This window comes from Cricetulus griseus, chromosome 2 (genome assembly GCF_003668045.3).
Source record: "Cricetulus griseus strain 17A/GY chromosome 2, alternate assembly CriGri-PICRH-1.0, whole genome shotgun sequence".
In the NCBI taxonomy this organism is placed as follows: domain Eukaryota; kingdom Metazoa; phylum Chordata; class Mammalia; order Rodentia; family Cricetidae; genus Cricetulus; species Cricetulus griseus.
Genome location: NC_048595.1, coordinates 237,157,870 through 237,185,355, shown reverse-complemented (window position 1 = coordinate 237,185,355; position 27,486 = coordinate 237,157,870). Strand labels below are relative to the sequence as shown.

At 34.9% G+C, this 27,486-nt stretch overlaps 1 protein-coding gene across 3 annotated transcripts in view; it reads left to right on the top strand.

Annotated features, from left to right (window-relative positions):
• Positions 1-27,486, top strand: part of Ascc3 (activating signal cointegrator 1 complex subunit 3) — a 321,774-nt gene that overhangs the window by 175,618 nt on the left and 118,670 nt on the right. For all 3 annotated transcript variants that reach the window (XM_027402943.2, XM_027402942.2, XM_027402944.2), the window contains 10 exons: positions 2,614-2,839; positions 4,216-4,370; positions 6,779-6,877; positions 7,945-8,113; positions 13,189-13,409; positions 14,544-14,629; positions 16,609-16,775; positions 17,488-17,633; positions 17,749-17,869; positions 20,296-20,438. In XM_027402943.2, coding sequence (XP_027258744.1) covers positions 2,614-2,839; positions 4,216-4,370; positions 6,779-6,877; positions 7,945-8,113; positions 13,189-13,409; positions 14,544-14,629; positions 16,609-16,775; positions 17,488-17,633; positions 17,749-17,869; positions 20,296-20,438 — 1,533 coding nt within the window. The remainder of the gene's footprint in view (positions 1-2,613; positions 2,840-4,215; positions 4,371-6,778; positions 6,878-7,944; positions 8,114-13,188; positions 13,410-14,543; positions 14,630-16,608; positions 16,776-17,487; positions 17,634-17,748; positions 17,870-20,295; positions 20,439-27,486) is intronic.

The window sequence follows — 27,486 nt, the reverse complement described above, 5'->3', positions numbered from 1 at the left end:
TAACTCCCCCCATGATTTTTATGAGTCAGCTTTCTGTGGTTCTAAGAGTTGTTTGCCACCAAAGCTAAACACCTGTATTTAATCCTGGAACCCACATGCCCTCACCTCTCCTGTGACCTACACACACACTGTGAAGCACACATCTGAGTGTGCACACAAATAAGTGTAATTGTTTATAAAAAGATTGAGCCTGTGTTTGTTCTTTTAATATGTACAGATCACTCATTTTTCTTTTTTATCATCTCCTATTTTATATCATTTCAGATTAAAATATTTTGAGTCAAGTTTACCTCTTCCTTTTTACAAGCACAAATGGGAATGATGTGAGAAAATATGTCTTGGTAGTTAGAATAAACAAATAATCATTTTAATGTTCTCTGGAGATTAATAAGATTCATTTCTGCCATTTCTAATGAGTATCAGCACATTCCAGAATTTAGTACCAAAAAAAAAAAAAAAAAAAAAAAACTCTTTGGGATATTTTTCACCTCATGAAATTGCACTGGATCTTTTTTTGCCATTTGGAATACTTCTTCTGTTTCAGTTCTTATTTTGGTGGGTCTATTTAATCACTGTTCATTATACAAAATACTTGTTAAGTTCAGGACTGTAAAAACTAGTCTTCCAGTTATATCCATTTATCTACAAATTTATAACTTCATTTTTCTTTGCAGCTTAATAAAATTGTGTTGTGCTTACATAATGTTTTCATTATCCATTCACCAGCTGATTGATATGTAGACTGATTCTATTTCTGCCATGTGTGAATAGAGGAGCTGTGAACATGGATGAGCAAGGATGTCTGTAGTGGGAAATAGATTTCTTTGAACAGATGCCCAGGAGTGATGTAGCTGGGTCCTATGGTATATTGGTTTCTAGCTTTTGGAGGGAGCTCACACTGATTTCTTTAGTGGCTTTACCAGTTTCCGCTCCGACCACCATTTGTTGTCATTTTGTTACTTTTTGCTTTTTCAAGACAGGGTTTCTCTATGTAGCCCTGGCTGTCCTGAAACTCTCTGTAGACTGGGCTTTCCTCAAACTCACTGAGATCTGATATCTACTGGCCTCTGCCTCCCAATTACTGGGATTAAATGTGTGTGCCACCTCAGCCCAACATCATTTAATTCCTTGATGGGAGTCTTTATGACTGGGATTCTACTGTTAGTCTCCACCAAAGAAGCTTCTCTTTACAATGAGCAATGGGGAATTCAGAGTTGGCTGTTCACGGTGCTAAAAACCGAGTGATAATTGAGTGCTCAGCCCTAAAGAAGACATTTATACTGTTCCAGCTAGGAACAGTGGAAAAGGGAGCAGAAAAAAAAAAATGCAAGAGCCTGAAGATAGAAAGAAGGGCCATGAAACACTGTCTTCTGGCATGACAAAGCCATTGTAATCTGATCTCACAGTAACTGCATTTGCCTTCATTGGCCTTGTATAAGCCCTGGGCCTACCATCTATCAACTATAAATGAGGGAAGGGTTTATCTAATCCTGTACTTCCCCCATGAGCTATTGAGTACTCGTGGAATCTGGAGAAGGGACAGGCATTGTCTTAGACTCCAATGGACAGTTGCAAGCCCGTGTACATATTCACAATCCGGATTAAACATAGTCTTAAAACAAAGCAAAATGACCTGAATGCAAGGAAGGTTCTTACAGAGAAGAAAGGGTGCTGACAGAGTAGGAGAGTGTAGGAGGGAGAGGAGCATGACAATAACCAGGGTATACATGTATAGACTTGTAAAAGAACAAATTTAATAAAAATTACCATTTAAAACTAAATGATTTTTAATACAGCAGTCTCCGAAATTAACGATAAAGGAAGAGGACAGAGTAGGTGGAATCAAGGTGTTGTGGTAGTTTTAAAATGCCATAATATCTATCAGTGTTCTTATCCCTAGCAGGTTGGAGTTCTTTATCCCTAAATAGATGCTGATACCAAATAGCTGTTTGAATTGGTCAATTTCAAATCTTTCTAAGTGTTGGTTTGTCCAGCAATAAAATCAAAATATTACTGTCAATAACATGGAATTACTGTGAAATTAATTGAGTGCTCTATTTGTAAAGCTAGTTATGGTGCTTGCTTTATAGGGATCCATTGGATAGATCATTTAGTTTTGATCACTACACTCACCGGTATTTCCTCTGTCACCCTTCCCTCATTAATTTCTCTTCTAGCTGAAATGAAAATCTTTCTGAATTCTCATTTAAATTGCTTAAAAACTTCATATATACTCACATAATATACTTAGGAACATATCTGTTCTTAAAACTGTTCTTAAAGCCTGTTTCTTATATTCTAGGTACTGGAGTAACCTGCCAGCTACCTTGTTTGCTTTTTGTCTACCTATTTCATTCCTGCTTAGAAGGTATAAGAAAAGAGTTTCCTAGGAATGTAGAAATGCACTGCCCTCTGAGAGTTAAATAAATAGCATGTACACAATAGTAATATTACACTTATTCTAACTGAAGATAATTAAAAATATATAAGGAAAGTTGTTGCCCATAATTCAAGTACATAACTTGATTTGCCCTTCTGTGTCTAGTGATAAATTTACTGACGTTTAAAAGCACATTTTTATGTAACTACCAATCTTCCCCTTTTGTTCTTCAGAATGCAGCTAGAATTGTCCGTGCTCTCTTTGAAATTGCACTGAGGAAACGTTGGCCTACTATGACCTACAGGCTTCTGAATCTTAGTAAAGTCATCGACAAAAGACTCTGGGGTTGGGCTAGCCCTTTGAGACAATTTTCTGTGTTACCACCACACATTCTGACAAGATTAGAAGAAAAAAACCTTACTGTGGATAAGCTCAAAGATATGAGAAAAGATGAAATAGGTAAGAAGGGGGCAATGTGTGTTTGCCTATGTACATACAATATCTTGTTGATATATGTTGCATTCCCAAATTAAGTTAATTTTTACAGTTTCATGAAATCATTTTGTTTAATCTAAATAAAAACTTTGCAAATTTTATCAAATTATTGACTGAATTGGCAATTAAAATAAAATTATTTTATCAGTCTTTAATTTTTTATACATTGAATCTTATCCATAAATAATGAGAATCACTAGATGATGTTCAGTCACAATTGAATTAATTTGAGTGACTTCTGCCATGGATATCAGCTATTTTACATTTGAAAATCATGTGTGGATATAGCTAAATAGTGAAGCACTAGCCTGGCAGGAATCCCCTGTACTACCACGGTAAAATAAATGAGAATTTATAGACATTAATCTTTGTAGTTCACTCCAGTTTGTTAGCCTTCTTAATTACACACATCTATATTTAAACCCAGTTGATTTCAGTCTTCTTTTCCACATAATATTAAGAAGTCCTTGCCACATATATTTCTGTTAAATTTAATATTTTATTGTAAAACCTGTAGTGTAACTAGGAAATACTTTACACCTGGATGCTGCTCCTGCAGGGAAGCATGCTGCACACCACCAGGGCTCCTGCTGCTGGGCTTCCAGTATTATTAAGAGAAGCTAAAAACGTGACTATTACACTTACAATTGAAAGATGTTTTTTTAGAATGATAAAAGAAATACATCAATAGAAAGAAATTGTGATTATTAAACAGAGTACTTGAGAATATATAGTAAATGTGTATCTTTTTAATAAAAACTGTTAACTTTAATTTCAAATTTGGTCAAGGTTGAAGTATATTTATTTAATAATGTACACCTTTCAAAATCTTCTATTTTGAAGAGCTAAGGTAAAGGAAATCTTGATGATAGAAAATGTAATCTAGTTATGATTGCTTAAACTAGTTATTTATATTTGTGTAGTTATATCGATTTTGTAACAATATCTCATATTATAGAATCTTGATTATGAATATAAGCATAAGTAGTTAATGCATGCTGATAGACTATATATTTTATCTTTATGTTTTCTAGAATGTCATATGGATGACTTAATCATGTTGGAAGAAGTGGTCTCTTTATAGTTGTTCAAGTAGTATCAAGGCTCAGCAATTTTCAGAACCCTATTAATAACTGAATAAACCCTGATACTGGTTTTCTAAGCCATGAATTACTAATTCAAGTTAACTATTACAAAATATTCAAACATGCCAGGTCAAGAATGTCAGCTATTTTACATAGCAAATCATAAAACAAGCAATAAAATCACCATCTCTAAACTCTCATTTACAAGTCACATTACACGGGGCACATTTTTTCTATGTAATACTTTCCTTTCAGGACATATTTTGCATCATGTGAATATTGGACTGAAGGTTAAACAGTGTGTTCATCAGATTCCTTCTGTTACGATGGAAGCTTCCATTCAGCCCATCACACGGACTGTCCTCCGAGTATCACTAAGTATCCACCCAGACTTCTCATGGAATGATCAGGTAGAGCTGGAAACACCTACGCTACGTATTTGTACTGAGGGTTCCACCAATCCTCCTTATATCTATCCCAAAGGCACATAGAGAATCTATATAAGTATTCATATGTATAGTCTTTATTGACAGCATTATAGTGATAGTTACTCTTATTTGTATGAAAATGTGGTATATTGATGTGTCAGCCAGTGAGGTCTAGCAGAATGTACTGAATTACAGCTTCAACACTGAACTGCACGTCAGTAGATTGAACTCCCTAAGCTGAACCCCCCTGACGGTGGTGGTTCTTACATATTATCCATGTTACTTTCACCATCTCTACTTTGTCACTTTAGTTAGCCACTAAGTTGATATTCTGTTTGCTAGCACAGACATTTTAAAATCTTGATGTCTGTAAAGTGACCATCCCCTCATTTTCTTAAGAATTAAGTAATAGGAAAAGTATTTTCTCTGTTTTCTTCCTTATCACCAGTTTCTTTAGTGGATTTCTTCCTCGGAGACATTCTGAGTCTAGCATTAGCCATAATTAATAGGTTTTTCATCTTTTTGTCTCTGAATATGTAGTGTTTGTATACATAACACTTATTCAAAATGTCTCTCCTTGATTCTTGTTATGCTTGTTTCTGTTTTTATTTTTATTCATTATTTCCTGCTTTCAAGCCATATATATATTAAATCCTAACAGTAAGGTTGGGGCTGTAGCAGCACTGTTTGTGGTAATTGTGGTCCTGAATGCCATCCCTACCACCACAGGAAGCATGTGTGCTGGCACTTCCCACAGTCCCATCACCCAGAGGAACCTCAGCACAGTGAGGTTCAGGCCAGCCCAGGCTCTGAAGATCTACTCTGAATCATCATGCTATTCAGTCAACATTCCTTGAATTAATTAATGTGCTAGAATTATAAGTATAGGGGCTGGAGAGATGGCTCAGAGGTTAAGAGCACTGGCTGCTCTTCCAGAGGTCCTGAGTTCAATTCCCAGCACCCACGTGGTGGTTCACAACCATCTATAATGAGATCTGGTGCCCTCTTCCAGCCTGCAGGCATCCATGCAGGCAGAACATTGTATATATATTAAATAAATTAATAAATTGAAAAAAAGAATTATAAGTATAAAAGCAAATCAGAATCTCCCTGCTAGGAAGAGGTCCCTGGGATAGACAAGTCACTCATAGTATACCTCTGTACCTGTGTTTCCCCTATGCGGTTCCTGAAAGAACTGAGCTAAGTTAGAATCAATGACTTTTATTATTCAGGTATGAGTTGCAGAATCACCTAGCCATGCTGCTAATCCCATGTGCAATAGCTTTAAGGTGCTTAGATCTCTGAGTCCTAGAATTTCATAATCTATAAATATGTATAGCAATAATTACATTATTATAATATCAGAATTTCTCTAAGGAACAAGTGATGGTAATACAAGTTTGCTTTAATATAATATTCCTCCAAAGATAGAACTTTATACAAAATATAAGGTATAATTAGCCACTAATAATCATGTTTGAATTTTTAAATTTTTTGCCTGTTTGTGAAATGAATGGAACTTACACCGTTTCAGTTATCTTCTACTAACATCCATAAACCCCTCTAGTTAACACTCTCAAGTAGAATGTTATATTCTCCAAAACTGGAAAACTGATCTTGCCTCCACTTGAAGGAAGGAAGATAGTGTTTTCCTGTGCGGCAAAAGGTCCACAGGTAGAGTAGATGCCTCAGAATGTTTCAGTCTTCTAGTTAGTAATACCCTTTAGGGTTCCAGGGTTTTTCACCTCTGCTTAGCTAACATTGCTTAGTACTTACCAAATGTTTCATACTTCCCTGCAAATTTAACTAACTGATCAAGGAAATACATCTTTACATCCTCATCCTCAAGTGCAGATTTAGCTCAGATTTGTTGGGGGAATCTCCCTTACCTGGTGTCAAGAGAATTCAATGAGCTACCTGTCTTATGAAAAAAATGATTATGAAGCAAGTTTGGGCCTTGTAAGGAAAAAGGAGCGAGCCTGAAATGGATGAACAAAAAAAATATGGCTTTTGAATCCAGTGACACATTAACTGACAATAACAAGGAGTTAAGTACTGATGCATACTGAATCAAATTAAAAGTCCAGTCATAAAAGTCTACAGAGTACAATTCTACTTATACAAAATATTCATAGTAGGCAATGTATGATGAATAGTTATAGCTAGTGAATACATTTGTTTTCTTCCAGAGGTGATGAAACGTTCTGAAATTAGATTGTGGCTATAGTTGTACAACTTTGTAAATATGTTAAGTTGCCTTTCATACTTTATATAAAGTAAACTAATAAACTCTATAATAGTGAAGTTGCTGAAGAGGATAGATTTGAGAGTGTATAAACACCCTGTCTTAAATTGTGGTACTTAAGAGGACTGTATTCCTACTTTTCTAGGTCCACGGTACAGTAGGGGAACCATGGTGGATTTGGGTAGAAGACCCTACAAATGATCATATTTATCACTCGGAGTACTTTTTAGCTCTTAAAAAACAGGTAAATATTTATGTGGCTCTCCCTTATTTTGAAATATAAACTAACAATGTCTGCCGTTTATTTTCTTTCTCACTGCTATTCTATTAAAGTTTCATTTATCATTATTTCTACTTCTTTTAAAGGGAAGACATTGATTAAATGTATGGTATTGATAAATCATTGTGATGACTGTTTGAGAACTTTAATTACAATTTGGTCATGTGTTAAATCATGGTTTCCAGGGTTGTGGAATATGTAGTGCAGGTGAAATAAGGAATCATTAGGTGCTGCATGCATACAATATAATAAGAACATTGAATCACCTAGTGAAAATTTTTTATAAGTTGCCAGTAAAAGACTTAGTTCAGCCTAGAAAATACCTACAAGTAGGCATTCTACAAACTGAGTAGGTTATAAATTATCCATTTCAGAGTATTGATATACACATGTAACAATAACTGGTAAGAGGCCAGCCATGAATTTGAAAGAGAGCAAGGAACATATGGAAAGAGGAAGAGGAGGGATGAATGATGTTACTTATAATCTCAAAAAACAAATGAAATAATTTTCTTAAAGACTTAGTTTATTGCTGTGTCTTTGATGCTTTGTAGTTTCACTTTTTATCAAGAGAAAGGGGAAGCTTTGAGCTGAAAAACCTTGCAAGGACATCAAATTTTTTGTTTAATTTTTCTTTATATTAAACATTTATTATAGGTAATTATGGAATTTCCCTTTGGTACTAGAAGGATTTAAACAGAAACATTGTGTAAATATTAGTATAGCAAATAGAATTTTAAAAATGAAGTAGTTGAGTCAATGTTTCAGTAATTCTGATAAACAAAACAAAATGATAGCCTGCAAAAGTATGCTAAATAGCACAAAATGAGTATCAGCCTTACATAAGAGTACATCGGCTTCTTAAAAGGGATCAAACACAAGTTGCTAAAATCCTTAAGCATCTCAGCTTCTAATCTGTTGTGCTCTGTTGTCAGTATATCTTGTGTAGGTACTACTGTTTTAACAATAGATATTGTGACCTTTACAGTAGTGGAAGATTCATATTTACTTGAGACTTTATTTCACACCAGGTTGTTAGTAAAGAAGCTCAACTTTTGGTATTTACGATCCCGATTTTTGAGCCTTTGCCCTCTCAGTACTACATTCGAGCAGTATCTGATAGATGGCTAGGAGCTGAGGCTGTTTGCATTATCAACTTTCAGCATCTGATTCTACCAGAGAGACATCCTCCCCATACAGGTAAAAGTGACTTACTAATCTGAATCATTATTTTGCCCAAAGTAACTGTTTTATTTAATGTTGGAAAGTGTCTATGCTTATGTTACTTTTTATGAAAATTCAAATTATCTGCTAATATAGTTTAGAAAGAGATTTTTCAGAGAAAACTTTGTATGTACAATGGATAGAGTTTAATATGCTGGCATGATTTTTGAGTTTAAAAAGCATTAAAGTGGGCCAGTTTTACTGGACTTAGTAAGGATGGCACTACTTCTCTGTTGTTGCATCTCCCTTCATATAGTTATTTTAATTTCTTCCTGTGTGCTTGCTTCCTCAATTCAGTTGTGTTCACTATCTGTTCTTTGAAAGACGTGAGATACTATTTCACAGGTTTGAGATTTTGATTCTCAGATCAGGTATGGCACTAGATATGCTAAATTATTATTTAGTTCTGACTTTTTCTTCTCCCATTGATGTTCTTCAGTATCTAAAATGTTTTAATACTAAGGCTTCATGGTTAATTTTTTTATTCTGGAGAGGATTTACAAACACCCACAGTGAGGCTATGGACTGCCAATATCATGAAACCTTCATATCAACTCCTTCACATATTTTAGTTTTATGGCAACTATTGTCAACACATCCGAAAGGTTTCTCATTGTTATCACTTATAAATTTCATTTTAGATTTTCACATAGTGAATAAAGCCTTCTTATGTTTTTTAAAAGCTGGAAGTGTGTATGAATGAATATTTATGATGATAATTTCAAGTACTCCATGAAATCTATTTCAACATTTTCCTGGGGCTTTTAATAACTGCATTATTTTTCTTCTCTTTGAGAATAAATAATTGAAGAGTATTGATTTTCAGAGACTCTTAGTTTATTTAATAGACAACGAAAAAGTCCTAATTTTCTTTTTTGTATAATTTTCAAAAGAAAAACTCACAATTAAATGCTACTTATGACTTTTTAGTTAACTCACTACTTCACAGTCCTGTAGTAAGTGAAAGAAAAAGTGTTAATTTGACTAATCTTTGCCATTTTGGTCAAATATGTGCCTTATTCATTATATCTGTTTACCTCAAGAGAGTATTTATACACAGCCCAGTTCCACTTTGATTTCTTGAGAATAGAGAATGATTTATCAAACAAAAATACAGAGATATGATAAAAATCATAGAATCTGCTCACAGAAGGTGAGATTTCTAACATTTCTGTTTGTTTCATCTTTCATTGTATATACTATCCAAAATTTTCTAATATGACATATAAAATGTTTTGTGTTTTAATTTAAAATACATATATTGACATCAGTAGGTTTTTTAATGTGCTTAAATTTATAGTATGTTATCATTATATTTTAATGCTCAATTATTTCACAGTTGAGCAGCCAAGCAGATATCAATGTTTATATGTAATATTCTAACTACATTTTCAAAACCAAAAAATTTACCATCATGATATCTCAATTGATATTAAAAGTGTACAAGATAATTCAGTGAAATCAGGGTATATTTGACTCAGTGTAGATGTAAGCACACCATTGAATTTAAACCAATCAAGGAAGTCACTGAAGGAAATTATATGCTTTGAACATTGAAAATAATTGCTCACTTATCATGTACAATGATTGATTTTATACTCTTCGTAAAAACATACCTGTGGCTAACCCAGGATAGTTTCTTCTAGTTCCATCTATTTGCCTGGGAATTTCAAGATTCAATTGTTCTCAAGTACTCAATTGTGTAAATGTAGCACATTTTATCTATCCATTCTTCAGTTGAGGGGCATCTAGGTTGCTTCCAGGTTCTGGCTACTACAAATAATGCTGCTTGAACATAGATGAACAGATGTCCTTGTTGTATGAATATGCATCCTTTGGGTATATGCCTAAGAGTGGAATTGCTGGATCTTCGGGTAGACTGATTCCCATTTTCCTGAGAAACTGCCATACTGATTTCCAAAGTGGCTGTACAAGATTACACTCCCACCAGCAGTGAAGGAGTGTTCCCCTTTCTCTACATCCTCTCCAGTATAAACCGTCCTTGGTTTTTTTGATCTTAGCTATTCTGACAGGTATAAAATGTTATCTCAGAGTTGTTTTGATTTCATTTCCCCAATGGCTAAGGATGTTGAGTGATTTCTTAAGTGTCTTTCATCCATTTTAGATTCCTCTATTGAGAATTCTCTGTTTAGTTCTGTAACCCATTTTTTAGTTGTATTATTTGGTGTTTTGGTGACTACCTTCTTGAGTTCTTTGTATATTTTGAAAATCAGCCCTCTGTCAGATGTGGGGTTGGTGAAGATCTTTTCCCAGTCTGTGGGCTGCCGTTTTGTCTTGCTGACTGTGTCCTTTGCTTTACAGAAGCTTCTCAGTTTCAGGAGGTCCCATTTATTAATTGTTGATCTCAGTGTCTGTGCTACTAGTGTTATGTTCAGGAAGTGGTCTCCTGTACCAATTCGTTCAAGGTTACCTCCCACTTTCTCTTCTAAGAGGCTCACTGTGGCTAGATTTATGTTGAGGTCTTAAGTTTTGGACTTAAGTTTTGTGCATGGCGATAGACATGGATCTATCTGAAATCTTCTACATGCCAGCATCCAGTTATGCCAGCACTATTTGTTGAAGATGCTTTCATTTTTCCATTGTATTCTGAGTGAGGTAATCCAGTCACAGAAAGACAAACATGGTATGTACTCAATTATGTATGGATATTAGACATAGCGCAATGGATAGCAACCTACAGTCCACACCTCCACAGAAGCTAGGAAACAAGGAAGCCCCCTAAGAGAGACATATTTGGTCCCTTGGAGAAGGAAAAGGGACAAGAGCTCGTGAACAAATTGGGAGCATAAAGGGTGGGGGGAGGGAGTTAGGAAAAAGAGGAGAGGGGGAGAGGGGAGGAGAACATGGTGGATCAGGAAGATTGAGTCAGGGGAGGAATAGAGGAGAGAAAGAAAAGAGAAACCTTTATAGACGGAGCCATTATAGACTTCAAGAGAAATCTAGCACTAGGGAAATGGCCAGAGATCCACAAGGATGACCTCAACTAAGAATCTAAGCAATACTGGAAAGGCTACCTTAAATGCCCTTCCCCTGCAATGAGAATGATGACTACTTTATATGCCATCCTAGAGCCTTCATCCAGTAGCTGAGGGAAGCAGAAGCAGAGATCCTCAGCTAAGCACTGAGCTAAACTCCTAGAATCCAATTGTAGAGAGGGAAGAATGATGAACAAAGTGGTCAAGACCATGCTGGGGGAAACCCACAGAAACAGCTGACTGGAGCAAGTGGGAGCTCATGGACCCCAGTCTGACAGCTGGGAAACCAGCATAAGACCAAACCAGGCCCCCTGAATGTGGATGTCAGCTAGGAGCACTGGGCAGTCTATGGGGCCTCTGGCAGTGGAGCCAGTATTTATCCCTAGTGCAGGAATGGACTTCAGGAGCACATTCCCCATAGAGGGATAATCTCTTAGCCTAGATACACAGGGGAGGACCTAGGTCCTGCCCCAAATGACTTGACAGACTTTGATGATCCTCCATGCAAGGTCTCACCCTCCCTGGGGAGTGGATGGGGGATGGGATGGAGGGGTCAGTGGAGAGTATGGGAGGGAGAGGGAACTGGGATAGGTTTGTAAATAAGATTGTTTCTAATTTAAATAAAATTTAGAAAAAGAAAAAAAAATACCTGTGCCTTATTTGACATTGCAAACTTGGAGTTTCTCTCTGCCTTCTTGATTTACACTTTCACAGAAAATTGAAGCAAATTGACATAGAAAACGCATACTCAGCTCTTGGCTAACCATACAGTAAATCCAAGCAGTGGGCAATGATTAGCTTTTTGACTTTTTTAATTTTAGAAACAGTCTTATTTTACATATCAATTCACCCTCCCATCCTCCCATGCCCCCCGCTGACCCCCCCAACCCACTCCCCAAGTACAGTAAGGCCTTCCATGAGGGAATCATCAAATTCTGTCACATCATTTTGGGGAGGGCCTAGGCCCTCTTCGATGTATCTATGCTGCAATAGTAGCCCTCTAAAGCTGAAAGCAGTGTGGAGTCAGATATAGATTGATAACAGGTAGTTTTTTAAGTAATGGTATTCATGCTAGTCCACTCAGCCAGCTGGCAGGGAGCAAGAGAATGGGCCTGCGTGCACGCCTCTAAACTACTTAAACCTTTTCCACATCAAGCATGGTCAGCATTACCTCTAGAAAGAATTTCCCCCTGCATCCCTCCATAGGGAATGGGCTCTCAAAGTCCATTTGTGCTCTAGGAATAAACACTGGCTCCACTGTTAGAGGTCCCATAGGCTGCCCAGGCCTTCTAGCTGGCACCCACATTCAGACGGCTTGGTTCAGTCCAGTGCTAGTTCTTTTAATAAGAAAATTAACCATTTGTTACATTTTCAAACAGTACAGTAAAGATCTAATTCAGGGTACCATCCTCGCGCTGAAATTTTAAATTCAACTCTATTTAACTTCATCTGTATAACAATCTTGACAGTAATAATACCACAGTGTTTTTACTGCTAGGTTTCTGGAAAATGAGAAAATATGATGTCTTGGTACTTAGGGGCTTGCATTAATAGGTGAAATTTCTAAATTGTTTTAATTTATAATTCCTTAGGTCTCTAGTCCACATGATGAAGAAGGACTATATCTTATAATTTCTCTCTGTTTTACAATTTTCTTAGGTTCCCATTAGCTGTGTAGCAATGATTTACTCAGCTCTTCTGCCTGGCTAGTGTGTGACGGATTAAAATTAATTTGTGAGTGAATGTTACAATATGGAAGTTTATAGGTAGTCTTTAGTTTATGCATTTAGATAGATCAAGTTTTGTTCTGTAGCATGAATGTTCTCATAGATTTGGGTATTTAAGTTTTATTCCACTTGGTAGAGAAAGATCCAGTTACTTCATAGGAACCTTCTAGGAGAGCATCCAGCATGTTACTGTGATATGGTGAATGGGTAAAAAAGATGCTAATGATGTATAAGAATTATAGATTATTTTAATTATTTAAAATACAGTGTCCAGTGCTGTGCATAGTTTTTTCAGTGATTTTACAGTAGTATTTCTCACAATTTTCAGAATTGTTGGACCTTCAGCCTTTACCAGTCACAGCATTGGGGTGCAAAGCATACGAAGCTCTATATAACTTCAGCCACTTCAACCCAGTACAGACACAAATATTCCACACACTGTATCACACAGACTGTAATGTCCTGCTTGGAGCCCCCACTGGATCAGGAAAGACAGTTGCAGCTGAACTGGCCATTTTCAGGGTCTTCAACAAGTACCCCACTTCAAAGGTCAGTTCAAAGAATCGTGGTTACTGTCATCAAGATGACTTACATGCTCATGCTTTCAAATAGTTTCTCTGTGGTAAAAATACTTGATATCTAGTCTTAGGAAATTTCAAGTATTTAGCACAGCAATTTTAACTCTGCTTCCCAGGCTGTCATAAGGTCTTCAGAATTTATTTATTCTATGTAAGTACAACATAACCTTTGCACAGTGTCTCCCCATTCTTTTATTCCCATCCCTCATAGCCTTATTCTTCTCAGCTTCTGTGAAGTCAGCAATCTGAAATTTCTAGAAAAATACAAAAGAATAAAGGGGATCTTGTCCATTCTGTTCCTTTGGAGATGATAGATAGATAGATAGATAGATAGATAGATAGATAGATAGACAGACAGACAGACAGACAGACAGACAGACAGACAGAGTCTTGGTTTATTGTGATTTCTGAAATGTTTAACTTCCATTTGGGAGGGTTTTCCAATTTAGTGCCTTTTCTTTATTGCATAACTTTACTCTCCTGCTTTTCAATCTGTTAGGTAGTTATTGAACCATAAAGAACACATTACACAGGAGAACAACTCAACTAAATTGCAAGATGTTAAAAACAAAGATTTGGGACATATAATACTTTGTATTTTTTTTTTTAGGTTATCAAAGACAAGTTTGTGGTATCTAAAAAAAAATACCTAAAATGTATAGCTAGTATCAATTTGCACTAAATTTAAATAGTTTACTCTTCTAAATTTCAAAATTAATGACTGTCCTAAGGTATTCCATGAAGCTCATATAAATTCTATACAAAATGTAGGAAAACTTTTTTTGTTATTAGAACTCTAATCTTTCATGTGTTATTTCATAATTGTTTATTTGCATTATGTTAGACTATACTGTCATCATAAAATATCTGATTTTTTTAAATATTCTAAAAATGTGTCCTTTTGTTTTATGGTGTTTATAATATTCAGTTGTCTTATTTTGTATAAAGATAAAGTTAATTATATTCCCTTCATTAATTTAACAATGCTGTATTCATTGTTAAGGGGAACTTTAAATCCACATTGTTCTATTTTGACAAATTTTGTATTTCTTATTTGCAGATGCTGTTATTTTCATCAGTCCTTTTGTCTCTATCCCCTTTTTAGGCAGTATATATTGCACCCCTAAAAGCTCTAGTACGTGAAAGAATGGATGATTGGAAAATTAGAATAGAAGAAAAACTTGGTAAAAAGTAAGTTCTGGCTTTTAATAGTATAAGTAGCCAACAGATTTAAAAGTTATATAAAACTACCTTATGTTTTCAGTGATTTTCATATTCTTTTATTTAAAAGTTTACCATTACTGGAATTCAATATTCCCTCTCTTTTATGTCTGAAAATGTAATCATTTTGTTACTTAGTATGAATACTGTCTTTTAACATGATACCTTTTCCAAAATACCTATGTTCCTAAAAAATAGTTATTCTGTTTTTCTTTCATACAATTGAGAATAATTTCTAGAATCTACTTTAAAAGTATTTCCCATGTAACTTACTCAATGAAAAAATAGATCTTTGGTTGTGAGCCTAGCCTTTAATGGTTAAGCCAAGACCAGGCTGGAAAAACGCACAGAAACAGCTGACCTGAACAAGGAGGAGTTCATGGACCCCAGACTGATAGCTGGGAAACTGATCCAGACCCCCTGAACATGGGTGTCAGTGAGGAGGCCTCAGCAATCTATAGGGCCTCTGATAGTAGATCAGTGTCTATCTCTAGCAAAAGAATGGACTTTGCGAGCACATTCCACATAAAGGGATAATACTCTTCTCAGCCTGGACACACAGGGGAGGGCCTAGGCCCTGACCCAAATGATATGACAGACTTTGAAGATCCCCCTTGGAAGGCCTCACCCTCCTTGGGGAGCAGAAAGGGAATGAGATGGGGAATTGTTGGGGGTCAGGGGAGGAGGGGTGGGAGAGGGAACTGGGATTGACATGTAAAACAATCTTGTTTCTAATTTAAATAAAAAAAAAGAAAAATTGATCTTTGAAAAACATTATTTTGTGGTAATAATTTAGTATTTGACAAGACTGTTTATTGCAGTACTATTTATCAGCAAGACTGCAGACAACTTAATTGTTTCCGTAATGCACTTCCAAGTAAATAATGATATACATACAAAGTGCAAAATTTTGTGTGTCTCCAGAAAAGAATAACCACCATGTACTGAATGAAACTCTAGAAGGATTGTGGTTTGAAAAAGAGAAGTAAACTGTTCTTTTATCTGAAGCAGATAGCTGTAGGACTGAACTGTACTATAAATTCCTTCAGCCCTGGAGGTATTACATATTCCCTGTAGTATGCAAAATATAAAACTCAAAACATTAAAGAAATAGATGTTTTGGGAACATTATCATTAGAGGAACAAACATTTCTCCTTTGTTCTCTTTTCTTAGTCTGAATCTAGATGTACAAAGTGTTTGGTAATTGCTAAAAATTTGGAATTTACCTCTAAATTTGTCTATGTGTTATGTACCTCTTCTGTGCTTTTATGGGTAACTTCCTTTTTCACTGTGAAGCTGAAACCCCCTGAGAAAGGTGGTATTTATTTAACCCTTTCTGATCTTGTTTATATCCCAGTGTGTTTGAGATTTTCTGTTACCTCTAGAAAACTTTAGTCTAAGAAATTGAATTAAGCTTGCAAATAATTGTGTTCTTAATAACTGCCCTAACAAAATAATACTTTCCCTAAGCAAATAGATTTTAAAAATAATAATACTATTGTCATGTGCAGTGGTACATGACTGTAATCTTAAGCAGGAGAGATAGTATTACAAGTTCATCCTTGGCTGCATACTGAGTTAGAGATCCTATGTCAAAAAGCGAAAAAGGAAAGAGGGGGAAGGAAGGAAGGAGATTTAGTTTGTTTAATTATGCAGACAAGGATATAACAATTCAACTTTATAAAATAACATGCCCAAATTGTCTTATGTCTAATTAAGGAAAGCCTAACAATTAAATATGTATAAGTTGTATATAATTAATTTGAATTTATATTGCTTGTATATATTTTATTGTGTGGCTTTCTGCGTTATTGTTTCATTTCCTATAATTTCAAGAGAAAGGGAATAGAATAGTTGTAAGTATTACAAAATTTTATTTCAAAAGACAGAGTTTTTATCCTGTCCGAAGTTATTGTGTTTACTGAATATCAATTTTAATTTTTTGCAGGGTTATTGAGCTGACAGGGGATGTGACTCCAGACATGAAATCCATTGCCAAGGCTGACCTTATTGTCACTACACCAGAGAAGTGGGATGGAGTCAGTCGGAGCTGGCAGAGCAGGAACTATGTTCAGCAGGTTACCATTCTCATCATAGATGAGATCCATCTGCTCGGTAGGCACCATTCAAGTAAAAATAGAATTTCATAAAACTTGACATTCTTCTATTAATATAATTTTATTTGCAAATAATTGTATATATTCTTGACATATAATGTAATGTCTTCACTTACACATAGAGTGTGTAATGGTTAAATCATGTTAAGGTATTTGTTACCAGCTTGTTAGGTTTCTTGGACTTACTCCTTCTGTCTTTATCTGAAGCTGTACCTTTCCAACACCTGTTTTCCCGTCCTCTACCAAACCACTCCTATTCCCTGGCCAAAGCTGTTTTTTTGTTGTTGTTGTTTGTTTCCTTGATTTTTTTTTTCTTCTTTTTATTCCCTATAGATTCCCAACTGTTTCTCAGTTGATAGCTCATTTCTTAGTCTTCTGGTTCATCTATGATGTAAATGGCAGGATTTTGTTCTTTTTACTTTATAATATTTCATTGTGTCCAGCATTTAATTTGTTCATCTATAAGCGAACACTTAGTCATTATTTGAATACTGTGGATAATAATATAATGGACATGAAGTACATATAACTCTTTGACATATTGATTTCAATCCCTCTGAATTTCCATCTATGCAAAATTGAGATTGCTTATTTATACAGTAGTTCCCCCACAAGCACACTTTTTAAAGGAATCTTTGTATTCTGACTTTGTCAGAAACAGTTGGCATGGATTTATTAAATGATTAATATTCATTATTCTTTATTCTTAGGGGAAGAGAGAGGTCCAGTTCTAGAGGTCATTGTATCTCGAACAAACTTTATCTCATCACACACAGAGAAGCCTGTTAGAATAGTTGGACTGTCCACTGCATTAGCTAATGCTCGAGACCTTGCTGACTGGCTCAATATCAAGCAGGTATGAGACAGAGTGACAGATTATTCAGCAACAGTTTTTTATGCTTAAGTTTATAAAGTTGTGATGCCTCCTTCCATATAAAAATTGTAACTGGTTTCTTTTTCATGTTTACCAGATGGGTTTGTTCAACTTCCGACCATCAGTTCGCCCAGTTCCTCTGGAAGTCCACATTCAAGGTTTCCCGGGTCAACATTACTGCCCACGCATGGCTAGTATGAACAAGCCTGCATTTCAGGGTAAGCATCCGAGTTTTGGATTAATGTAATAAGCATTCTCTGTAGATAGTAGCTGTGAAATAACATTCTAAAGCATTTCAGTTTCTGTGAAAGAATGATAAGGGTCCCACAGATACAAACCATCAAAAGCAATCTATATCACCTATTGAAGAACATAAAGACTTGTTAAATTGTATATTAAAATTTAGAGGTATTTTATAAATTTAAATGACTACAACACAATAGGATACATATTTTTGGAAGTAGATGATTCTTAATATTAGACTCCCAAGGTATTGTATATTAAGTATTAGTTTAAATAAATGATAAATAAGAGCAACAATTTTTTTAAAAATCATGATCTTAACTTTTAACAGAAAATAGAGAACTTGGGCAGTTCAGTAGCCAGAGTGATGGTTCCATAGTTAAGATTACCTACTGCCTTTGCTGAAGACCAGGCCTCAATTTCCAGCACCTCATAGCAAATTACAACTCTAGATCAGGCCATCCAAATCCTCTAGCCTGTACAGGTACCTGGCATGTACATGATATGCACATATACATACATGTCAGCAAACCCTCATAAACATAAACATAAATCTTAATTTAAAGCAACTTGAACAATTTATTACTTTCAAAAATACTATTGGTTTCATTATTTTTTATATTTTTTTCCTTTTTTAACAAATTAAGCAAATAGGAGAAGTGTGGGAATAATGCCCCAGTTTTATTGAAATATGTTTCAGTAAACTACAGAAGGAATATTTATTATATCAATTAAAAGTAACCTCCAAAATAAATTCTCTCCTTTGCACTGCTGTTGATTGTGAGGTGACGACTTTTTAGCTGCCATAATTAGCCTATGACAGAAGCACAGTATTGATTGTGGGCTGGAGACCCATCTTGGCAGTTCAGATTATTTACACCTCCACAGAAGCATTGTACAAAATCACTAATGAACAATAAATCTGCCATGAGCTGCTCAGCCACACCTGTTCTTGCAGCAATAAAACACATTAAAGGTTGAGGTTTAGAAAAGAAACAGATCATTCATGATTGTCTATATAAATGATACCAGTATTGCAGTAGTATGTGTTTTAGACTTTGTATTTCTAAGGTGATTTATAACAGGTATATCATTTATATTTTTAGTATTCTAATAAATGGTGAATGGCAAAACATGAATAAAGATAAGTGAATTTATTTTTCATGGTATCTATTATAGAAATTGCTTATATCTGTATAGGAAATGGCTGCATGCCATTACAGAAAAGAAAGCATTTGCATTGTGTAAATAGTAAGTCAGCAGTAAAGACCTGAGGTTAAACCCTATCCTTATGAACTGTTTGTCAGTTCCGTAGTGATTCCTAGACTTCTTCGAGTTTGGAAATGGGATTTTTGCTAGCCTAACTTCTTCTGTTGTGGTATGTAGTAAAGTGCACATCTATATTCTCATTTTAAAACTGATTTCTTGGCCTATAAAAAGAGGTTCTGCATCTCACAGTTCAAAAAAGAATCAAAACAAGAGGAAGTTTTATAAAATGTTTAAATATCTTGGTTTTAATTCTTTAATTAGCATATAAGATGTTAGACATCATTGTAACATTTCTGAATAAAGTGGGTATTAGTGATTTTTCTCCCCCACCTTCAACCCCTCTCCCACTGTTTTGAAAGAGCTACTTAAATAAAAATTCTTCTTGTGCTTTTTTTTTTTCCCACTGTCTTAAACAAACCTTATTTCCAGGTAATCCAAATGATTTATGTGTCACATTAAGTATTTCTTTAAAAATGTAATTATTCTTTCTTTATTGTTGTTACCCAGGCTTCAAAGTACCCATTTCTTCTCTATGTTGCTAAGCCTTTCCCAGATATGCATCAGGCACTTAATCTCTGCTTCTCTCTGCTGTGCTCTCCTCCCTTTGAACTCACACATGTATTTCAAAAGTCAGAAGGAAACATTCTTCTCATTTTCAGTTACTTATTATTGAACTTAATAGTAATTTTTCAAACATTAATAACAGCACAAATAAATGTTGTTGTTGTTTCTCAGACATTTTCCTAACTCTGCAGTGCTCGCTTGGACGCCTTAGATCTCAGGACCTCTAATATCACTTAGACAGGCAGCAGTGTCTTGGAAACAAACTCAGGAATAGAGAGAATTCCGTGTAAGACTGTGACCGTGTGTAGCTTAGTGGAGAATCTCAGCATTGTAGTGCTTCTTTCCTTGGCATGACCTTCGTAATGATAAGTAAATCTTCCTTGTGCTAGGCAATGTTCTGTAGAACTGTGGCCAACATCTTTCCCTTTTCTTGTCACCTTCCCAGTGTCTTGTTTGACCGCTCTACTACTTGAAATAGTACTAAATTCATGAGTAAATTAGGAATTCACATGGTTTTCAGGTGCATATGTTAAGTGGCTTAATATTTCATTCCCATAACTTTCCACAGCAATTAGAAGTCATTCTCCAGCCAAACCTGTTTTGATATTTGTCTCATCAAGACGTCAAACTCGACTTACTGCTTTAGAGTTGATAGCTTTTCTGGCTACTGAAGAAGACCCTAAACAGTGGTTGAATATGGATGAGCAAGAGGTAAGTGAGTTCCTTTTTCAAATTCATACTGTACTGTGATGAGAGCTGTGTTCTTAATTATATTTGAAGGAGTACATTATAGTGCTGTCTTAATACAACACAATTAATAGTTGCATGCATTTCCTCTGGTATTCCCAGTGAAACATTTATTTTACGTTATCTATGGTCATTCCCTTTATTTAACATCATCATGAGTAATATTTTATATTCAACTATGTCAGTGTTTAGGATTTCTTGCCATTCCATAGCTCACAATCAATTTTGTTAGATTAACTTTTGAAAAATGTATGACATGATCTGTAGTGGCATCTTGTTCTGCCAGGGAACTTGGGGTGGTGGCTCATCCTGCTGCATCCTAGGGGTGTGGCTTCTGATGTGGGGACGTGACCCCAAGTACACTGATGGAACAAGATGCCACTACAATGATCATTGTTTAAAACTACCTTTACATTTCTGATAACTACAGTTTTATTTCACTACATAGCTACTCCATAGATTTTTCTTCATATAATTAATTAATTAAATTTCTTTATTGTAGCTTGTTTTTAGAATTATTTCCTCAGAGGACATGGTTGCTGCTTTTCTTAAGCTGCTAATTGATTTCTAAAATAACTATAGTGATTGAACTGGTCATTCTTGGTGTATGAATTACCACTAGTGTAGGGAGAGTCAAGGCTTCCCACTTTTATTGTAATTTATTAATACTTTGAATAAAAGGTTATCCTGTTGTTTTAATCTGCACCTTGATTTTCATGTATTTACTTACTACTTTACTTTTTCTTTTTTGCCACTAAGCCATCTCCCCAGATCTTTGACTTTTTGAGTACATTTTGTTACTTCTGAAAAAGTAAAGTAAAACTCAGTATGGATGGTGGCCTAGGACCTCCTACTTTGGGGGCAGATGGAAAGATAAGTTTAGAATTAATAAGACTTTGTGATAGATAAAGGATAGAAAAAGTAATCAAGAATAGCAGCCTGATTCTTAACTCAGAACATAGTGACGCTATTTAATGAAATAGCAAAAAATGGAGAAATGAAGGATGGAATAAAGGAAGAAAGAAATTTCAACTCAAAAGCTATTTTGACTCTTTTTTTTTTTTTTTTTTGATATGCCTAAGACTTTCAAGTGGAAATTACAAAGTGATTAAATGGCAGAGGTCTGTCAAACCACTTCAGATGTGAATATATAGAGTTGTACATGCTTGTGTACAAGCTGACTTTGAGCCCAAATGAGTCCGTAATAGCCCTGGGCAGTGTGGAGAAGCAGAGGGACACAAGGGAATCACTTGTTTTGAAATGAGACAGAAAATGGGAAACTGTCAAAGGTGGTAAGATTCCAGTGCAGGAGAAAGTGCTCAACTGTATGAAGTAATGAAGGGAATTCGTGGTATGAGAGAGAAGCTCCCGGTGTGATGTAACAATTGGAGGCTCTGTGAGTGAACTTGGCAAGGAGAAATCTGTTACGAACAGAAGCCAGTCTAGAATTGGTTGCCGAGTAAGTGAGGGGAGCAGGAAGAAATGGAGTGAATACACAGCTTAGTTAACCAGTACTTTGACTTGGCACTGAGAAGGTTCACTACTAAGTCACCTTCCCTCAGGTGTTCAACCACGAAGTCCCACGGGCAACAGAAATGATGCTAGGCTGGGGTCCTTATCAGCCAACACTAAAAGATAGAGAAGTGTGAGAAAGCCTTTCTTCTGAATTCACTGGGTGAATACTGCTCCTCTTTCCCCCTCAGCAGACAGCAGAATGATGGCAAAAGATGAGGTTTTTGTCATGATTGTATTTCATTCTTCCCTCAGCTCCATAGCTCCAAAGCTGCCTCTTTTTCTGTGTACTGTTAAATTAAATAAGATCTGAGTTTGTAAAAACAAAAAGCCAGATAATTTGTATTTGTCCTTATAAAGGGAAATTAAGGAGAATTCTCCAAAGCCTTTTGCCCTTATAAAAAGGTAGAGCAAGATATGTACCCCAGGACAGGTGAGAAACACCCTAAGATCCAAAGGAGGAAAGGAAATATCTCTCTACCTGGAGCAAGCCAGGTAATGGAGACAACATGAAAACAAGTATGAGAAATAAAACAATATTGTTAAATCTCGTTAATTCAGGTTAATGGGCAAGAAACCTACCTAAATTATATAAAACACTTTAAAAGTTTGCTAATTTTATATATTACTTTGAAGTAATTCATGAAAAAAATATGTGATAAATAAACCTCACTCTGGTTGCTTTCTGGGTTTTGTTTTGTTTGTGATATACAGTATCAAACTCTAGCCTCTCAAGGTCTAGACAGGTGTAGCATATGCCTAAGAAGGATTATCTAGATGACCTGCCTTCAGTGTGAATGGCACTGTTCCATGGGCTTTACTGAATAAGGAGCCAGCTAGCTGAGCAATAGCATTCATTGTTCTCTGTTTCCTAACCTTGAACACAGTGTGACCAGTTGCTTCCCACTGATTGCCCTGCCTTCCCTACCATGACGGATTTCCATTGCAACTTCAAGCCAAAATAAACCCTCCCTCCCTTAAGATGGGACTGATGAGATATGGGTGTGATTGTGAACGTCAGTTTTCATCCCTTAAACAACAGAAGACAAGCCGCTTCTCTTTTCTTTAGTTGGTATCATGCATGGGGTGCTTTATAGCACCTTAAAGGCCAAATATTATCAATCTAGTCATGGACTTGTAGAACATAGTTCTTATCTTAATTTTCCAGATGCAGAAACTAGAACAGAAAGATTGATTACTTTGGATAAAACCCAAACCAAGTGGCAAGTTGAACCCAAACACATGGGAGCAAACTCAGCCTGTTTTGTTTGTTTTTTTTTTTTTAACTTGCAATATTTATGGTAAGTAGGATCATTGACAACATATTAACTTTAGATAAGATAGAAAAGCAGAATTTCATGAGAAAATATACAAAATTATCAATAGTGGCAAGAACAAGGAACTGACAAGACTATGCCATGTCACAACCATAAAGTTGAAAGACATGGTATTTGGGTTTTATTTATAGAACAAGATAATTGGTATGTTCATTTTTAGGCATAGGTATAGAAATATTGAAATACTAAAGAATAAGTATATTTGCAAATCATCTGAGTGTATTGATGATAATTACTCATTGTATCAAATCTTAACTGGTTTTCTGCATAAGTCTGAACCCTGAAATTTAACATTGTAACTATAAATAGTCTCCCATTCATATAGTAATGTATAGGGCTAGGGTTAGACTGTGTTGGAAGGCATTATCTACATCCAGCAGTTCTGGGATGAGGACTGACTGTCCATCATTAGTTACTCGAACCCAGTATGCAACTTGACTGCTAAGCCTCAAATTTTCACATGTAAAAGGAATTGTAACAACTCTATCCTCAAAGGATTGCTGTGAGAAATAAATGCATTAAAAACATGTCAGATCCTTAAAATAATGGTGTTTTTTTTTTTTTAAGGAACATTATAGATTAGGGTGCCCAATTGGCATCTCCAAATATTCTAAAATTAGATACTCAACCTTTGTAGTATCATGGTTCTGCAACATTGAATATGCCATATAAATAGGCTACTTATGCTGAAAGTTATAGGGTGAACTTTGACATATTTATGCCCTTCTGGTTATCATCTTTCATGATTTAATTCATATTATAGAATATAATTGTGCTACTACTTTAAAAAGCTAACTCCATAATGTTCCTTTTCACCGCATTTGAAAAGCATCCAAATATAAGGACAGAATCTCCAAGCATGCATTAGAATCAGAACTCTCTAAAAATGGAAATAAGCACAAAGTTGTATATAAAAGTAGATGTGGAGTGTTTGCAGAAGAATTTTCTGCTAGTGACGTAGGGAATTGACTTAAAAATATGAGTAAGGAAAGCATGTTAGCACCTTGTAATTCGGTTCGTATATTATCAGTAAGAATTAGGCCAAGCAAGAAAACAAGAAATGGTATTCTATGTATTGGGAAGATGTGGCAAATCTGTTATTGTTTAGATTTTATTTATTTATTGTTTAGGTTTGTTTTTTGCTTATTTGTACTTCGCACTTTGTGTTTCTATTTCACATGTAATTTTTTTTTAACCAACATTACTAGAAATGGAACCGGTGGTTTTATGTATGAAAAGCAGGTGTTGTGTTGCTAAGCTTTGCCCTCAAGCAGATTTATTTCCTTAATCACATACGTATATGCTTAAAATTAATATATTACTATCTGGTAAATCTTTTGCAGTAGTTGTATTTTCCATTCCGAGAAAGTCAGGAAAAAATAATTAATTTTGTATTATCGAGAAATTTTGGAAACTTTTATTCTGAGTAGCTATTTCTAGAATTCTTTTCTGTTAACATATCAATAAAATGTTCTATGTTGTTTCTTTCGTTGTTAATTTCCCCTCCTCCATCTATGGGGTTCATCACCGAGAAACAAGTTAAGAAACTAATACTCTGCAATTACAAGAAAATACTTAAACTTAATTTAACATCTGTATCAGTATAGTCAGTTTATTTCTGTTTTTAGAAGTCTTTGTAACTTTCATGACTTAGTGTATCTTCTGTTGAGCACTTTAAACCATTGATAAGCTTTATTTAGTGGCATATGGTCTGAGTCTGACATGCTTTGAAAAAGAGTATGGAGTTCTGATAATAAGGATTCTGTGAAAATGGGAAAACCAGCACAACAGATATGCTTTGAGAAGCTATGGGATTTTAGCATCTTGAAACAATATATCACACTCAAAGGGACAGAACTGGGCTGCACAGTCTGTTAGCTCATTCTTGTCCAATCTGGTCTCCTTTCTTTTGGAGCCAGCATTGTCATCAACTTGCTGAATTATATTCTGACTGGAATGTACTTTAGGCCCAGAGTAATGTATCTACTTAAATGGAATTCTATCTCTCTACAAAAGCTTTTTGAGTATAATAAATTTAAAATATAAAAAATTCTATTAAGTTAAAGTAAATGGCTCAACAGCTTACATATGTGCCTCTTCTCCCACCCCCTAAACAGATCACTCCAAAGAATATAGATCTGTGTCTCTTTTGTGTACAATATTGAACATTTTTGTTTAACTATTAGGTGGTCTGACATATTTCAAAGACTATTTATTGGAAAAATACTGATGCATTACCAACAAACATTTGGTAAACAGAAACGAACATTGGAATTGAAACTTCCTATTGTTTTCATTGTGGTTGTTAGTCATAATTTTGTAGCATGGCATCTTACCGAACAATTATACCTTTCCTTCCTGTGGTATCCATTTTTGTGTAATAAATAATGTGTCTTATGTCTTTGTGGAGTAGTACTACATATCCTTGGAGTAACTGAGATAATAACCCAAATAATTTTTGAGAATCTTATTTTACTGAATCAGATTTGAGAAAAGCTATTATATTGATTTCAAAATCAATGAAACTTTTTAATTTGAAACATAGTAAGTTGTGTAAACAAACTGTGATTAATACTCCTGCATTATATAAAGAATAATCTGTGATAACTTTGTAAATTGATAGCACAACTGCTAAATACCTACTAAAATGTTCAGCTTTCAGTACTTGAAAATTTCCCATTTTTTTTTGCTTGACTTAAGATAATTTGATCAAGATGAAACTCATTTTAAAATACAAAATAACATACATATGATTCAATAAAATGTATTTTTTAAATCCTCTAGGCTACTTTAGTAGTATTTTTGTTTAATGATTTCTATCAGTTTTCCTTTTTGTTGTTCAAAAAATTCAGATTCATCTCCAGAAACTGTATAATAAATGAAGTTGTTTTTTGTGATTGTCCTCTTGAGGTTTTCAGGGATTGTCAGTTCAGATAGGCAAAGCTTTGTTTTTAATGTACTGATTTATGTGACCGTATGGTGGGGAGAGTAAGAAACAGCTCCTCGTCCCCCAAACCTCCTATCACAAGATGTTTTAGTTTTTAAATGAAAACGGCACATTACTTTTCAGGTATGATTGTTATAAGACACTGTGAATTACACAGTTCACATGTACTTATTTACAAAAGTAAACAATCTAAAAGTAATTTTGAGTTTAAAAGCAGCAGTGAATCAATATAAGTTGAAAATACTTATGCAGTAAAAATGGCTCACACATAATTTATGGGACAATTTAAGAATCTTCCTGTGCTGTCTTCATTGTAGACAGTATATATACCTTATGATAAATTTCAGAGAAGTTTACCTCTTATATTCACAGGTACATGCAAAAATGCTGTTAATTGTGTATTACAAGATACTGCTAATATACTATAATTAACAGTGAAATTTGATAACATTTCTAATGCATGTCTTCAAAATATTGCCTACTCAATGCATTGCTTTCTATAAATTAATAGTACTATTGAATTTTACTTCCTTTTATGTATTATTAGTATAAGACAATTTCTTCCCACATTTTAAAGTCTTGCAAGTTTTTTTTTTTTTTTTTTTTTTTTTGCAAATAAATGAATAGAGTAGAAGCAATGGATTCCTTACATGGATAATATGGGATGTGTATTTTTTCTAAACTGTAACAGCCAGAAAAAGGTCCCTTAATTGGAGATTTTGAGATGTTTAGTTTATGTACACCCAGAAGAAATGTATGCAGGTAAGGTTGTGCATGATAGAAGTTGTCAGTAGAAAAACAAAATGAAATCAGATCTAAATACAAATATTATTTGTATTTAAGTTTCAAACATATAAAATTGTACATGTTGCTTGTTCCAGGTTCTCCCTCCAGTGCTAAGTAGTAGTGGCATGTGTAGATAAGGCTATAGAGATAACAAAAGCAGAATATCCTTTAAAGGGTGTGATGTTGAGTGCTTGTTGCAGGAAATACTTCCTATGCTGTCCTTGAGGTTGCTTTCTGCTTCAAGGACCGAGGGCTCACTAAACAGAGTGCATTGGACTTTCTCTCTAGTTCTAGAGTACATTTTATGAGCAAATAAAGTTTGCTGCTTGTTTCTGTCAAGTTTGTGTTTCATTCATTATTTCTAATGTACAATTGAGATGAATAGAACATTCAAAGAATAATTATAAAACATGTTTCAAAAAGCATGTAT